Source organism: Triticum aestivum, chromosome 5B, assembly GCF_018294505.1.
Source record: "Triticum aestivum cultivar Chinese Spring chromosome 5B, IWGSC CS RefSeq v2.1, whole genome shotgun sequence".
NCBI lineage: Eukaryota > Viridiplantae > Streptophyta > Magnoliopsida > Poales > Poaceae > Triticum > Triticum aestivum.
This window is the reverse complement of record NC_057807.1, coordinates 706,302,258-706,317,563: the sequence shown is the minus strand read 5'-3', so window position 1 is coordinate 706,317,563 and position 15,306 is coordinate 706,302,258. Positions and strand designations below refer to the sequence as shown.

Sequence of the window (15,306 nt, the reverse complement as noted above, 5' to 3'; positions counted from 1 at the left end):
GAAAATTTGGGCCAAAGAAAGACGAGATTGCGTAATATTGGGCTAAAGATTAGCTCAACGACCAATTCATCATTGAATTTAATATGGTGAAGTTTGCTATTACACCACCACCGAAGGATTTGAAAATCTCTACCCAACCTCCTCCTGGAGTTGATGTTGAACCGCATGAATATAGCATCAAAGTTGCTGACGACATTCCTACAACATGTCACACACCAATTTACAAATTGGAGCATCACATGTGTCAGCCCAGGAATCACTCTGGCATGTGCCTTGACAAAGTAGTATCACAACACATACATGCATACTACAAGGTTTCACAAGGCTCTTATGGCAATTCTTAATATACCATTCACATAAGTAACTAAATAACTTATCAAACTATAACAGAAGACTTTAAGTGGGGCACCAAGGGTTGGGTTGGACTCCATTCGAAAGGGATCTGGTTGGATCACTGTTCCCTAGCATTTCTCTCGATCAGTTCCTTCTAGCCGAAGGAAGATCAATCCTCTCTTCGGCCACAACAACAAGCTAGTGAGTGCTTAATAAGTACTCACAAGATAACCAAAAATAACATATACCAGTAAGCGAAGGAATATATGGCATAAATATAAACATGACAATCCTAATTACCAAGGCATAAATAACATGCAGATAAAGAGATTGAATAATATTTCAATATCTGCTTATGATCATCCTGAGATCGTAGGAAGTCTCATCATGGCCTCAAAGGCAACATTTCTTATGCTTACGAGACTCTACATTTCTTAGCCATTCCATGGCCCACGCTTGTATCTTTCAGCACAGGGCCGTCTCCAGAAATTTGGGGGCCTGGGACAAAATGTAAATTGACCCCCTAAATTTTGAAAATGCATGCAATTGATGAATAATTAAAAAAAAGGCAAAGGTGGTACTAATGAAAAAAGATCGAACCTCAAAATCTGAACGATCAGCTACCTTGAATAATCTTTGATGCACGGGCTAGTACATCCAAAAATAGATCTATCAATCTATGTAAAGCCTGGAGGACAAAGAAAATTATTAATGACCTATCTGACACAAGCAACAGAGGCAATTACAAAAATAAACACCCTTGCTTATTAGTGTAACCTAAAAGCCTAAACATCGCCAACATATCAACTAGTCAGGTGGAGAACAAAATTTGCCGAACTAGTCACATAGGGTCATGAACCAATTCCATTGGACAGGTGACTGAATTTAATGGAGAACGAGAACATAGTAAGAGTACAAGTAATCTAAATTTCAACAAATCTACTTATGAGGGAACGGAGCAGGCGATGGATAAAAAAGGATGGCAGAGGCACACGATATGATGATCAGGCGCGGGTTGTTTGTAGCTTTATGTGGGCGGAGCAGTATGGTAGGCGTCTAGCTGATCATGCGTGATTGCCGGCGAGCGGCGAGCTGGGGATTGCAATCGTCATCACGCAGCGGTGAGCGATTGATCGGTTACAGATGAAAGGGCGACAGGGATCGGGGCGGGCGTGGGAGCTCGGGCTATCAGCAAGTTTTGCTGTTAACGGGCCTTCCACTTCCTTCATGGACTGACTAGTACCTGCACATTTGGGGGCCCCAAAAATTTGGGGGCCCTGTGCGGTCGCCCAGTTTGGCCCCCCTTGTAGACGGGCCTGTATTCAGCATTCCGACGCTCCAACTGCCATTTAATTGCAACACATGCACTCCAAGCATCACATATCATCTTTTTTCACCTACTCGATGATTTAGTTCTTTCCTGCACTTTTATTTTGATTCCTATGTTATATATACCCTTTGCGTCTAGGATTCCTATGTCGTTGCACAAGTAGAAAACAGGGCTACCGTTCGGGCCTGGCCAGCCCATTAGTCCCGGTTCTTCAAGAACCGGGACCCATGGGGGGTATTAGACCCGGTTCGTGAGCCCAGGGGGCCGGCCGGGGCCTCGTGGGCATTGTTCCCGGCTCGTGTGGAACCATTTGTCCCGGTTCAAGCCACGAACCGGGACCAATGGTCCTCGCTCTTGGCCCACAACCATTGGTCCCGGTTCGTGGCTTGAACCGGGACAGAAGGTGGAGCTTTAGTCCCGGTTCATGCCACGAATCGGAACAAATAAGTTGCCTATATATACCGCCGCGGCAGAGCACTCCACAGTGCTCTATTTTTTCAATCCGGCGAGGAGAGGGCATTTGGGTGCTCTAGTTCACCTCCTATGCACATGAGGTGTTCGATGAAATGCCCGAGCCACACTAGTTAAGCTTTCTCCTCTCGAAGCTCGACCTTGGAGCTCCATTTTTTTGAGATTTGTCTAGATTTAGGGGTCCGTCACGCCCCGTCCCCGTTTTCACCGCCGTTGATCGCCCGCGCCGATCTCGTCGCCGGCACCACCGTGGTGAGCCTCTTGTTCTTATCTTCTTTCTGATACTTGTCTGATTTTCTTACTTTAGATAGATATTTGTCTGATTTTCTTAATTTTGACACACATAATTATATGTAATGCACGCAGATGAACCGGCAATGGATGTATGGTGACAGGAACACCTCCGAGTACATTAAGGGTTTGCATATTTTTCTCAAAGCGGCTGAGGCAAACAAGTAGAATTGTTTTATGTGTTGTCCATGCACTAAATGTGGGAATACGAAGTCTTACTCTGACCGGAAAATCCTTCACACCCACCTGCTTTACAAGGGTTTCATGCCACACTATAATGTTTGGACGAGGCACGGAGAAATAGGGGTTATGATGGAAGACGGGGAAGAAGAAGAGGACGATGACAACTATGTGCCCCCTGAATACGGTGATGCTGCAACGGGGGGAGCTGCTGAAGATCAAGAGGAACCAGACGATGTGCCCGATGATGCTGCAACGGGGGAAGCTGCTGAAGATCAAGAGGAACCAGACGATGTGCCCGATGATGATCTCCGCCGGGTCATTGTCGATGCAAGGACGCAATGCGAACGTCAAAAGGAGAAGCTGAAGTTTGATCGCATGTTAGAGGATCACAAAGAAAAGTTGTACCCAATTGTGAAGATGGCAACACAAAGCTAGGTACCGTACTGGAATTGCTGCAGTGGAAGGCAGAGAATGTTGTGCCTGACAAAGGATTTGAGAAGCTACTGAAAATATTGAAGAAGAAGCTTCCAAAGGATAATGAATTGCCCGACAGTACGTACGCAGCAAAGAAGGTCGTATGCCCACTAGGATTGGAGGTGCAGAAGATACATGCATGCCCTAACGACTGCATCCTCTACCGCGGTGCGTACGAGGATTTGAACGCATGCCCGGTATGCGGTGCATTGCAGTATAAGATCAGACGAGATGACCCTGGTGATGTTGACGACAAGCCCCGTAGGAAGAGAGTTCCTGCGAAGGTGATGTGGTATGCTCCTATAATACCACGGTTGAAACGACTGTTCAGAAACAAAGAGCATGCCAAGTTGACGCGATGGCACAGTGAGGACCGTAAGAAAGACGGGAAGTTGAGAGCACCCGCTGACGGGTCGCAGTGGAGAAAAATCGAGAGAGAGTACTGGGCTGAGTTTGCATGTGACCCAAGGAACGTATGGTTTGGTTTAAGCGCGGATGGCATTAATCCTTTCGGGGAGCAGAGCAGCAATCACAACACCTGGCCCGTGACTCTATGTATGTATAACCTTCCTCCTTGGATGTGCATGAAGCGGAAGTTCATTATGATGCCAGTTCTCATCCAAGGCCCTAAGCAACCCGGCAAAGGTATTGATGTGTACCTAAGGCCATTAGTTGAAGAACTTTTACAGCTGTGGAATTGAAACGGTGTATGTCCGGGGGATGAGCACAAACAGGAGGAATTTAACCTGCACGTGTTGCTGTTTGTAACCATCAACGATTGGCCCGCTCTCAATAAACTTAAAGGACAGACAAACAAGGGATACCACGCATGCACACACTGTTTAGCCGACACCAAAAGTATATACCTGGGAAGCTGCAGGAAGAATGTGTACCTGGGCCATCGTTGATTTCTTCCGACCAACCATCAATGTCGAAAGAAAGGCAAGCATTTCAAAGGCGAGGCAGGTCACCGGAAGAAGCCCGCCATGCGTACCGGTGATCAAGTACTTGCTATGGTCAATGATTTACACGTAATCTTTGGAAAGGGTCCCAGCGGACTAGCTGTTCCGAGTGACGCTGGGGGACACACACCCATGTGGAAGAATAAATCTATATTTTGGGACCTACCCTACTGGAAAGACCTAGAGGTCCGCTCTTCGATCGACGTGATGCACGTGATGAAGAACCTTTGCGTGAACCTGCTAGGCTTCTTGGGCGTGTATGGGAAGACAAAAGATACAGCTGAGGCACGGGAGGACCTGCAACGTTTGCACGAAAAGACGGCATGCCTCCAAAGCAGTATGAAGGTCCTGCCAGCTATGCTATTACCAAAGAAGAGAAGGAAATCTTCTTTGAATGCCTGCTTAGTATGAAGGTCCCGAATGGCTTCTCGTCGAATATAAAGGGAATAATAAATATGGCAGAGAAAAAGTTTCAGAACCTAAAGTCTCATGACTGCCACGTGATTATGACGCAACTGCTTCCGGTTGCATTGAGGGGGCTTCTACCGGAAAACGTCCGATTAGCCATTGTGAAGCTATGTGCATTCCTCAATGCAATCTCTCAGAAGGTGATCGATCCAGAAATCATACCAAGGCTAAGGAGTGATGTGGTGCAATGTCTGGTCAGTTTCGAGCTGGTGTTCCCACCATCCTTTTTCAATATCATGACGCACGTCCTAGTTCATCTAGTTGACGAGATTGTCATTCTGGGCCCCGTATTTCTACACAATATGTACCCCTTTGAGAGGTTCATGGGAGTCCTAAAGAAATATGTCTGTAACCGCGCTAGGCCAGAAGGAAGCATCTCCATGGGCCATCAAACAAAGGATGTCATTGGGTTTTGTGTTGACTTCATTCCTGACCTTAAGAAGATAGGTCTCCCTAAATCGCGGTATGAGGGGAGACTGACTGGAAAAGGCACGCTTGGAGGGGAGACAATAATATGCAGGGACGGATATTCTTGGTCTCAAGCACACTGCACAGTTCTACAGAACTCTACCTTGGTGACCCCTTATGTCGATGAACACAAGAACAGTCTGCGCTCCGAACACCCGGAGCAGTGCGATGACTGGATTACATGTGAACACATCAGGACTTTCAGCAGTTGGTTGGAAACATGTCTCAGAGATGAAAACACTGTTTGTGATGAGTTGTACTCGTTGTCCAGGGGACCATCTTCGACTGTTACGATTTGGAAAGGATACGAGATAAATGGGAATACATTTTACACGATCGCCCAAGATCAAAAGAGCACCAACCAAAACAGCGGTGTTCGCTTTGATGCAACCACCGTGAGGGGAAAGGACACATATTATGGTTACATAGTGGACATATGGGAACTTGACTACTGAGTAGATTTTAAGGTCCCTTTGTTTAAATGCAAATGGGTCAATCTGTCAGGAGGCAGGGTACAGGTAGACCCACAGTATAGAATGACAACAGTGAATCTGAACAATCTTGGGTACACTGACGAACCGTTCGTCCTGGCCAATGATGTGGCATAGGTTATCTATGTGAAGGACATGTCTACCAAACCGAGAAAAAGAAAAAATAAGGAAGCGAATACATCATACGATGAGCCAAAACGCCACATAGTTCTTTCAGGAAAAAGGGACATCGTGGGAGTGGAGGGCAAGACAGACATGTCCGAAGATTATGAAAAGTTTCATGAAATTCCTCCCTTCAAAGTCAAGGCTGACCCAAGCATCCTGATAAATGATGAAGATTATCCATGGTTACGGCGCAATAAGGAAAGGACACAAGTGAGGAAAAAGTGAAGACTTTGTCCACAACTATTATGATGATACCATGCCAACTTTCAACCTTTTCGTAGTTCATTTGAAATGTCTGTTGTAACAGACAAGTCTCCGTATGAAATCCTGATACTTCAAAAAAGATTGTCCGTTTTGTACATGAAGTGCATCCAGTTTTTGTCGTAACCCACTCAACTTTCTTGCACATGCTATGTGGATGAAATGATGATACCATGCCAACTTCCAACCTTTTCAGAGTTCATTTGAAATGCTTTTCAATTTCAGGGTCTTATAGCTCAAAATAATCAGTAAATGCATGAAAAATAACCCTCTCAACTTTTTAGCACATGCTATGTGGGTGAAAGGGTTGAAAATTGATGATGTAAGTAGAAACCAAATAAAATAAAATAAACTCTAATAAAATATATAAGTAGAAACATAGTAAACTTTTATAAATAAGTAGAAAGAATTATCAAAGTATTTTCTGTGAAAAACATTAAAAGCAAAAAGAATTTTCATAAAATAAGTACAAACAACAAAAAGAAAATAAAATAAATAAGTATAAACAAAATAAACTTTTATAAATAAGTAGAATAAAATAAAATAAAATAAAATAAATAAGTAGAAACAAAATAAAAGAAAATAAAATAAACTTTTATAAAATAAATATGTAGAAACAAAATAAAATAAAATAAAATAAAATAAAATCAACTTTTATAAAATAAATATATAGAAACAAAATAAAACAGAATAAAATAAACTATTACAAATAAAAAAATAAAGCAACAAAGAAAACAAAAAAATGAAAAATAAAATAAAAAATGCCACCTACTAGGCCACCACGGCCTGAATACGACTAGAAACCCACCTAGTTGGGCCAGGATTCAGGCCCGCAGAAGGCCCAGCAGGCCCACAGGCAGATACAGTGTATTTAGGCCCGAAAGCCTGCATTTGAGAGGAGCTCGAGAGGGCAGCGAGAGTGGGGCTTATAAACCACTTTCGAGCTCCCTCAGCTAGCGAGGTGGGACTAAACTTTCGTGCCGCGACGCGGGCAGCACAGGGCCTTTGGTCCCAGTTGGTGGCACCAACCGGGACTAAAGGGGTGCATTGGTACCGGTTCATGGCACCAACCGGTACCAATGCCCCCCCTTTAGTCCCGGTTGGTGCCTCCATCCGGGACCAAAGACCTCTACTTCCCGCCCTTTGGGCTGCTGAAAAGAGGCCTTTGGTCCCGATTGGAGGCACCAACTGGGACTAAAGGGGGCATTGGTCCAGGTTGGTGCCACGAACCGGGACCAATGCTCTGCCTATATAAGCAGCATTCATGAAAATTTGGTTCAGTTCGTTCTTCTCCGCCGCCAGGCTGCCCGTTCGTCTCCGCCTCGCCGTCGCCCCACGTCGTCCCGCGCCGCCCCGACGCCGTCGCCGCACCCCGCCCCGCGCCCCGTGCCCCGTGCGCCGCCGGCCCCTGCCCGTCCCGCCCCGCCCCACCCCGCGCCGCACCTCACCTCGACCGCCAGCCCCTGCCCCTCACGCACCGTCGCCGTTGCTGTCGCCGTCGCCGTGAGCAAATTTTTTGCTAATTTAGTTTGATGTTAGTAGTAGCTAATTTAGATGTGTAGTATAATTTAGATGTGTAGTTAATTGAGTTAGATTTTGTTAGATTTTTTTGTTAGATTTTTTTGTAGTTCATAGATTTTTTTGTTAGATGTGTAGTAATTTAGATGTGTAGTTCATAGATTTTTCTGTTAGATTTTTTTCATATTGTGTAATTAATTTGTTCATATTGTGTTAGATTTTTTTCTGTTAATAGATTTTTTTGGTGATATTATTGTTGAATATGCATGTTTGTATGTTCATATATATGCAAAGATCGAATATGTCAAATTTTTATGATTTTTTTCTGTTCATAGAATTTTTATGATTTTTTTCTGTTGTAATTTTGTTCATAGAATTTTAATGATTTGTCTGTTCATAGTATTTTATTTGTCAATTTATGTATATGTTCATATTGTGTATGTATAGGAAAATTGTGCATGATCAAAGTCATTTATGAATATGTTCATATTTAGAATAGAGGAAAAAGGAAAAAAATAAGAAGAGAAAGTGTTTAATATAATTAGTTATAAAAATAATAGAACTATAGTTAAACTAGTTTATTTTTAGTAAGTACTACTTTATTTTATTTATAGTAAGTGCTTCATATATAGTTAACTAGCTAGTTGATTTAATAAACTACTTTATTTTACTATATATAGAAGTAGTTTGTTTTTAGTAAGTACTACTTTATTTATTTATAGTAAGTGCTTAGTACTTGAACTAGTTGATTTAATTAATAAAACTACTTTATTTAACTATATATAGAAGTAGTTCCCGCATCGACGACGATGATGCCTATCCCGCATCCTCGTCGTCGTCGACTCGGCGGTGGAGGCCTGCTTGATCAGGGCCATGTTCAGGACTAGGCTCCGCCGGGCTGTTATTGGGAGGTGCTACCTTCCGGGGGACGTAGGTTGGTGATGAGGCAGCCCGTTGTTGAAGTTTGGTGGCGGTCGCGTGGGGACACCGCGGAGGTGGTACATCACCGTGTCAACGAGGAGGACGAGCACGTCCGTCGCTACAGGTTGCATTGGAGGGCAGGTTCGACAATACCTAGCAGGTTCTTCAGGGATCTCACTGGAGCTATGATCCTGTGATGGTTCCTTATCTTTGGGTGTCCACCGCCCGCGACGATACCCGTCGGGCGCTAAGGTTCTAGCTGTATTAGCGATGCTATATGTATGATTGTATTCGAGGAGTATTAGTGATAATATTCGACGATGTACGGACACAAGAGATGATGTATTTTTGGTTATAATTGAATGCATGCTAATTTAAATACTACTTTATTTTACGATTTGGTTTTGCTTATTGAATGCTCATATTGGAAAAGTACTCCTACTTTGAATGCTAAAATTGAAGAGCACTCTATGCAGAAATCTAGGAGCCCCCTCCATCATCCACGCCGTCGTGGGGGTAGCTTCTCCTTCATTCCCGTGTGCTAGATAATTTGGTGTAATAATGCACTCAGGAATGAAAGGAGGAGCTACCATCACCGATAGTCAACCCGTGATTAATAATAATGATCTAATTTAGGTTTTTTAGTACATATATTTAATTGTACAAGTTTAATATTTGAATTATGAACATATGCCGGAAATGTCGTACTCGGATGACGAAAACCACCCGGAGGAGTGCGACTGGTGCCACGACGACCGAGGTATGTGCGACAAGTTCCTTGAGTTGGACGAAGATTGGCACTTCGGCATTAAACTCGAGGAGACCTTCGATGTTCATACGGTACGCAACGACGACAATAGTTTTTTTCGTAATTAAGCACGACTTCAACTATTTTAACATGTATTTTTCATCTTTTCCAATTCGACTAGCTTATCCCATGCTATGCAAGACGCTATGTCTTGGAGAGGATGGGTTTTGAAGACTATGAAAGTATGGAAGCCAAAACAATTCACCTAAGGACCCATCATGGTGTGGATTTTGAAGTAAAGTTGTACAATGCTGAGAGTATAACCCATTTTGGTTGCAAAAATTGGGAAGCACTTTGCAAGATGTATGGTTTTGATGAGGGTATGCTTGTCACCATGGATGTTGGTGATCCTACAATCGAGCAAGACAATATGGACATTTGGGTCCCTGTGGATACACCTCCAATTCTTCCCTCATGTGAGCTTAACATAGTTATTAAGTAATTTATATTGTTTATTTCAAAATAGTTGACAGCTTATTTCCATTGACAGCTTATTTTCATTCTTTAAAGAATGTGCGGAAGATGGTAGACAAAACCCACTACACCGATGGCTCCGAATTAACTTATAAGGAGAAAAATCATATGATCGCATTTTATACTGATCTTGAGAATTACAATGTCTACAGTCGAACTCCTCAACATTATGGTCAATACGTGCCACTAGTGCACGTGTTGAACTACGGTAACTACCATGGAGATATCCTGGTAAGATTTTTACTATTACGACATCCGTGCATCTTTTTGCATACTTCTAAAACTAGTACATCATTGCTAACTACGAAGTTATTACTATGTTTTTCAACAGATAATCCTGAATGATTGTGTGCCTCATCTGATGTATACGCACAGTCGCCTTGATGTTTTGAACATACAACCAGGTCGTCCTACGAATCTCAACTGTCCATACCGGATTTCTAAAATAAGTGGAGACATGATAATCAAAGAATGGAAAAAAATGTATGGACAGTCGTAAGGAGCTTCATGGAAGCAAAAGGAAGCGACGCGCAAGAATTGGAGACATGATGATCTCCATTCTTCATAATGGAGAGTCGGGGTCTATATTGTTTTATGCTATTTTATCTTAAGTGTGTTTAGGTCTACCTGATACTGATGATGTGCTAAGAACAATTATATAGGGTTGGGTTCGATGACTATGAGTATGATGATCGTATGACTTGTTATTAATAACGAGTAGAAGTTGTATGATGATGCATGATTAGGAGGACTTGTTATTATATATGATGATGTATGATGCGAGCATGAAGAGTTATTATATATCAGCGGGTGAAATGAACATAGCAGTAACGTTGGTAAACCAAGCACGAAGATAAGAGAGGACACTTCTCTCTATTAGCTAGCTAATAACAACCTAAATTGACCCCCAAAATCCCTAAACCAGCCACTTTCAAAAAAACCTCAGCTGCAGCCAGCTTCTGACGCGTGGATGCCTTTTGGTCCCGGTTTATGTCACCAACCGGGACCAAAGGCCCCGCTGCCTGGGCTACCCGCAACGGCCACGTGGATGCCCATCTGTCCCGGTTCGTGTAAGAACCGGGACTAAAGGGGGGAGGCATTAGTAACGACCTATTGTAATCATTCCATTGATTAGAACTCCAAGGCATGATGTATGCCTTTTACTCATCTAAGATAAACCCACTGTGTCATCATCATCGCTATTGAGATCCCTTGAGGCATCAACCTTCCCTCAGTTGTCTTTACACGACTTCTCGTAGATCATAACGTCGGCGGCGGTGTATTAATCATCAAAAGATAGGAGCGATGAACCATTGCTATGCTTGTGAGAGGAGGCCGGTGCAAGGGGCGGAAACATTGTTTTTGTGGAGTTACTTTTTGCCCTATATAATAAAGATTTAGTAGATGCCTACTTTCAGAAAAGATGTGATTAACTTTAAACAAAGGACCTTCTTATCAGGCGAACGTTCGCTGGGAGGGTGGCTACTGTGAATGTCTTCTACGGCAATTTTAGTTGTAGAGGTGAAAATTTCTCATGGCAATTCTTTTCTAGAGGAGTCGATCTTTTTAGAAAACTGCCATTATTTAATCTCAATCAAATCAAATCAAACGGACGCGGGGGAGTTCGCTAGGAGTTCCTTCTCAGTGAACGCTCGTCAATTAGCATTATAGGAAGCTCCCGAAAAGGGGAGGACTTTGAAATTAAGGTGGACACAAATTTGGAGTTCTTTTCGAATTGTGCCTAATTCCACACCAATAATAAGCTGCTAAAAATAAGCGGAAAAAAAGGTGCCATCATCGTTTTCCTCTCCGCCGGCCTTCCTTCCGGAGCCCTCGCCGTACTCTCCTCAGTCCCACCGCGGCTCGACTTGCCGCTGCCGCAGAGACCACCCCAACGCCTCCTCCTCTTCCGCGGCGACCACCCCAACGCCTCCGCCTTTCACGGGCGGCCGTCCCCCGTTCCCGTTCGACCTTCCGGCTCCGCAATTCCGGCCACCGGTTGGTTTCTGAGGTATGAGCACGCTCCCATCCATCCATGATTACTTAAACTCCATTGCTGCCCTGGAGATATTCTGGGTGCACAACATCTGGATCTGCCCATGTTCCTCCCCACCAAAGGAAACTGTTTTTTTTTCCTTTCATTCTTTTTTTGGTGGTGGTGGGGGCTTGATTTCTTATGAATATTTGTTAGAGAAAATTTATTTTAACTGGGTTACTCCTTGCACTTCATTGCAGTTCAGAATGGGGAACTTCGTGCCTGGAATTGTAAGTAGAGTGGATCATTGTCATCCAAGGATATCAAGCCATCAAATTGAGCCATTGACCATTCTGGCTTTCAGAGCTATATCAGAGCACATAAGACGATGTAAAGTGTTTGATCGAAAGCTGATAGCAAACGGCCGGTTTCAACTGCTGAGCATTCTGCTTTGTGGAGTAATCCATGCCAAGGGAATAACATGGGAAGATCGATGTAAACTGTGCTGCATTCTCATCTGTGGAGTTATATCTGACTACATCCATCATGGACCAATTGATGCAAAGGAATCAGCGATTGATCTGCTTGGAGACCTTCCAGAGGTACTACGCTAAAATCTCGTGCTCCAGCCCGTCTGTTGGTTGCAGATTACTAATTTCTACCTGTGCGCAACTACGATATATCTTTTTATTCTGCAGGACGTGCTATGCACAATTTTTTCAAAGTTGCCTCTGGAAGAGGCTGTAAGAACCAGTGCCGTATCAAGGAAATGGAGATACTTGTGGATGCTTTGCTCTAAATTGAGTTTCGATGGAAATACAGTATGTGGAAAAAACAATTATGAGAAAAGAATGTATACTCTAATGTTCACTCGCATTGTTGATAGGGTCCTGGAACAGTATCGTGGCAAGTTAGTGGAAGAGCTTGCAATCAAAATTGAGTTGAACTGGATGTTGGTTGAACATCTTGATAATTGGGTTCGTTTTGCTGTATCATCGCGCACAAAGGCACTAGTTTTTGATTTAGCACGAGAACAGCGTCAACCTCCAGGTTGTCATGATCGATACAAATTTCCATTTGAGCTTTTAGACGAGGACAGTATATGCCGTCTACAGAAACTTCATCTTAGCTTTGTAGATTTCCAGCCACCGATGCATTTCAGTGGTTTCCCTAACCTAAGGAAGCTTGATCTGAGCATAGTGAGTGTCAATGGGAAGGATATTCAACATATGTTGTCAAACTGCTGTAACCTAGAGTGGCTGAGTATTGTTAGATGCCATCTCAATGGTGAACTAGAGGTTAACGGCCCACTGCCCCACCTGCTATACTTGAAAATTGCTTCCTGCAGATTAACAAATATAGCATTCCATGCCGTGAACCTTGCGACTTTCGAATACAGAGGACTGGCGGTGCCTATTGACCTCAGTAAATCATCGGAACTGAAATGTGCAAACATATGGTATTATGGAGACACGCTCGAGCACACTATTACTGTTCTTGCTAATGTGCTTATAAATGTGCAACATCTGACCCTCGATACGGCCTGTGAACCTCCAAAGGTTCGCTCTTATACCATCCTTTAAGTCATGAATTATCACATGACTGATCATGACCTTTGGTTATCTATCTTTCAGATTCCCTGTTTGATGCATTACCGATGCAAGTTTTCTCAGATGACGTATTTACAATTGAGGTTGGTTTATATGGAAGAATTCAATATATTATCTTTGGTCTCTTTTGTGAGGTCTGCTCCTTTCATCTAGAAGTTAGAGCTGGACGTAAGTACTCATATTGCATTACTGCTTCTTTCAACGCATTGGATGTCTCGTTTTTGGACCATGCCAACTATCATGCTGTCAACTTGGCGGCACGTTCGAGTATAATATGTGATGAGAAGTGCTGTGCTGGACAGTTTCTTTTATTGCATATATGCTGTCCTGGAATTGATGGATGGATATAGACTGCTAAACTTACTTGTTGTTTGTTTTAGCACTCTCTTTGTTTGGAAGCTACTAGTTTTTTTATTCAATATGAATCTTTCAAGAAATAAGATGACAATTTGACTTTCGGTAATAGTCACAATCCTTCGCATCATACTTCATTGTTGGTTCAAACTATTTTTTTTTTACCATGGTTTTTGGTTTAAACTTGCAGTTCCGTTTCCCCAGTTACGTGCATTCGGTACAAGAATCCGATGAACCTATCAGGAAGCTACCGGAGCGTCTGTTCAACAACTTAAAGAGTTTGTACATTACAGGATTTAAAGCATGCATCGGTCAAGTTGAGTTCCTTTCGCACATGGTGGAAAATTCCCCTGCACTGGAGATTTTAAGTATAGACCATTCAGACAAATATCCCCTAGAAGGCCATGAACAGGACACGAAAATGGTTGTTGACGCGGTCCATAGAATTGCTAGAAGGTATCTTGAAGGGAAGATTTCATCCAAGTGCACCCTAATATTACTGTAAGGGATTGGTTGGTATAGAGATGTACATTGTATCTCTAGCTGGGGATGGAAAATCCTATTGGCGGCATCTTTAAACATTGACTGCTTGCTTCTGTATAATTCTTTTATTTTTATTCCTCTTGGTTTACCGGCTGTTGTTCCTCTGGTTACCGGTTGGGATCTCCTCTGCTAGCTCCTGCTGGCCTGTGCACCGGGCGCCAGCAGCTGCCTCCGCTGGTCGAGCTCGCTGCTTACCTACTCAGGCAAGCACGCAGCTGCAGAGCTGAGCTGCTGCTCCTGGACTTAAGGTAATTTTTAATTTACCTCATCATTTTTCCTATTGTATCCATTGAATTAAATCTTAAACTGATACATTTGTATGATTTTCATGTCACAGAAATACAAGATGAAGCGGTATTATTCATCAATGATTAACTTTTTTCCTTAATATTTATGCCTTTCCTTATGAAATTATATTCTTGAACTCTTGAAGGTGTTGGTTCTCCTACTGTCATTTCCAAGTGAATCATGCTGTTGATTGTAGGTGAATCCTTTGATGACAGTGCTATTTTTTGTTGTTGTCTGAATACTGCACCTGATTCGTATACTAGGTGCCTCTCTGTCATCTACTTTGGAGTTTTGACCCTCAGGGTGGCTCTCTGTTTTAGGTTATTTAGTATAATATAAACTGTCAACAACGTTGTATGCATACTGAAGAAAGCATTGAAAGTGGCAAAGTGGGTTGTAAGACATGGAACATGCTGAAGGTCAGGAAAATTAAGATGTAACGCTGTTATCGAATTATGTCAGGTGTTTGCTATTTTAATAACATGTACACTGATTATACTGTACACTAAGCAGCTTAACATTTCTCAGTCTCCTGTTATCAGGACTTGCATGGAAAAGAAGGCGGCTGAGAGGTACAGTAAGTTGATCACCGAAGTTCTGAAGGATTCCGTGCAGCAGTCGCAGGTTGTCGAATGAGGTTGAGCGGGGTGTTTGAGGAGCCTTCCATTAACTTGACAGTCGATATTTGATAGCTCGCTGCTCACCGTGAAATAGATGACGACTTATATTATGTTCCACTTGATCGGATGTGCGTTGTTCTGTGTATGATCTACCTGAATGCAAAAGTGCTTTTAATGGACATCAAGGTATCCAATTTCCAGCATATGAAAGAATACCCTGTTTCTTTTGATGGAGGCTAAGTACTGAAAACGGAATCGGCAGGGCATGATTCAGGACTGCTGTATACCTAGAGTGGTT

General features: G+C 42.9%; 1 protein-coding gene across 1 annotated transcript; it reads left to right on the top strand.

Moving 5' to 3' along the window:
* The first annotated feature begins 11,390 nt into the window (after nucleotides 1-11,390).
* On the top strand, nucleotides 11,391-13,723 carry LOC123117852 (putative FBD-associated F-box protein At5g56690). Its single transcript, XM_044538521.1, has 4 exons — nucleotides 11,391-11,629; nucleotides 11,854-12,195; nucleotides 12,292-13,152; nucleotides 13,228-13,723. Exons 2-4 carry the CDS (start codon nucleotides 11,860-11,862, stop codon nucleotides 13,354-13,356), a joined length of 1,326 nt encoding a protein of 441 aa, XP_044394456.1. The 5' UTR covers nucleotides 11,391-11,629; nucleotides 11,854-11,859; the 3' UTR covers nucleotides 13,357-13,723.
* Nucleotides 13,724-15,306: the final 1,583 nt, after the last annotated feature.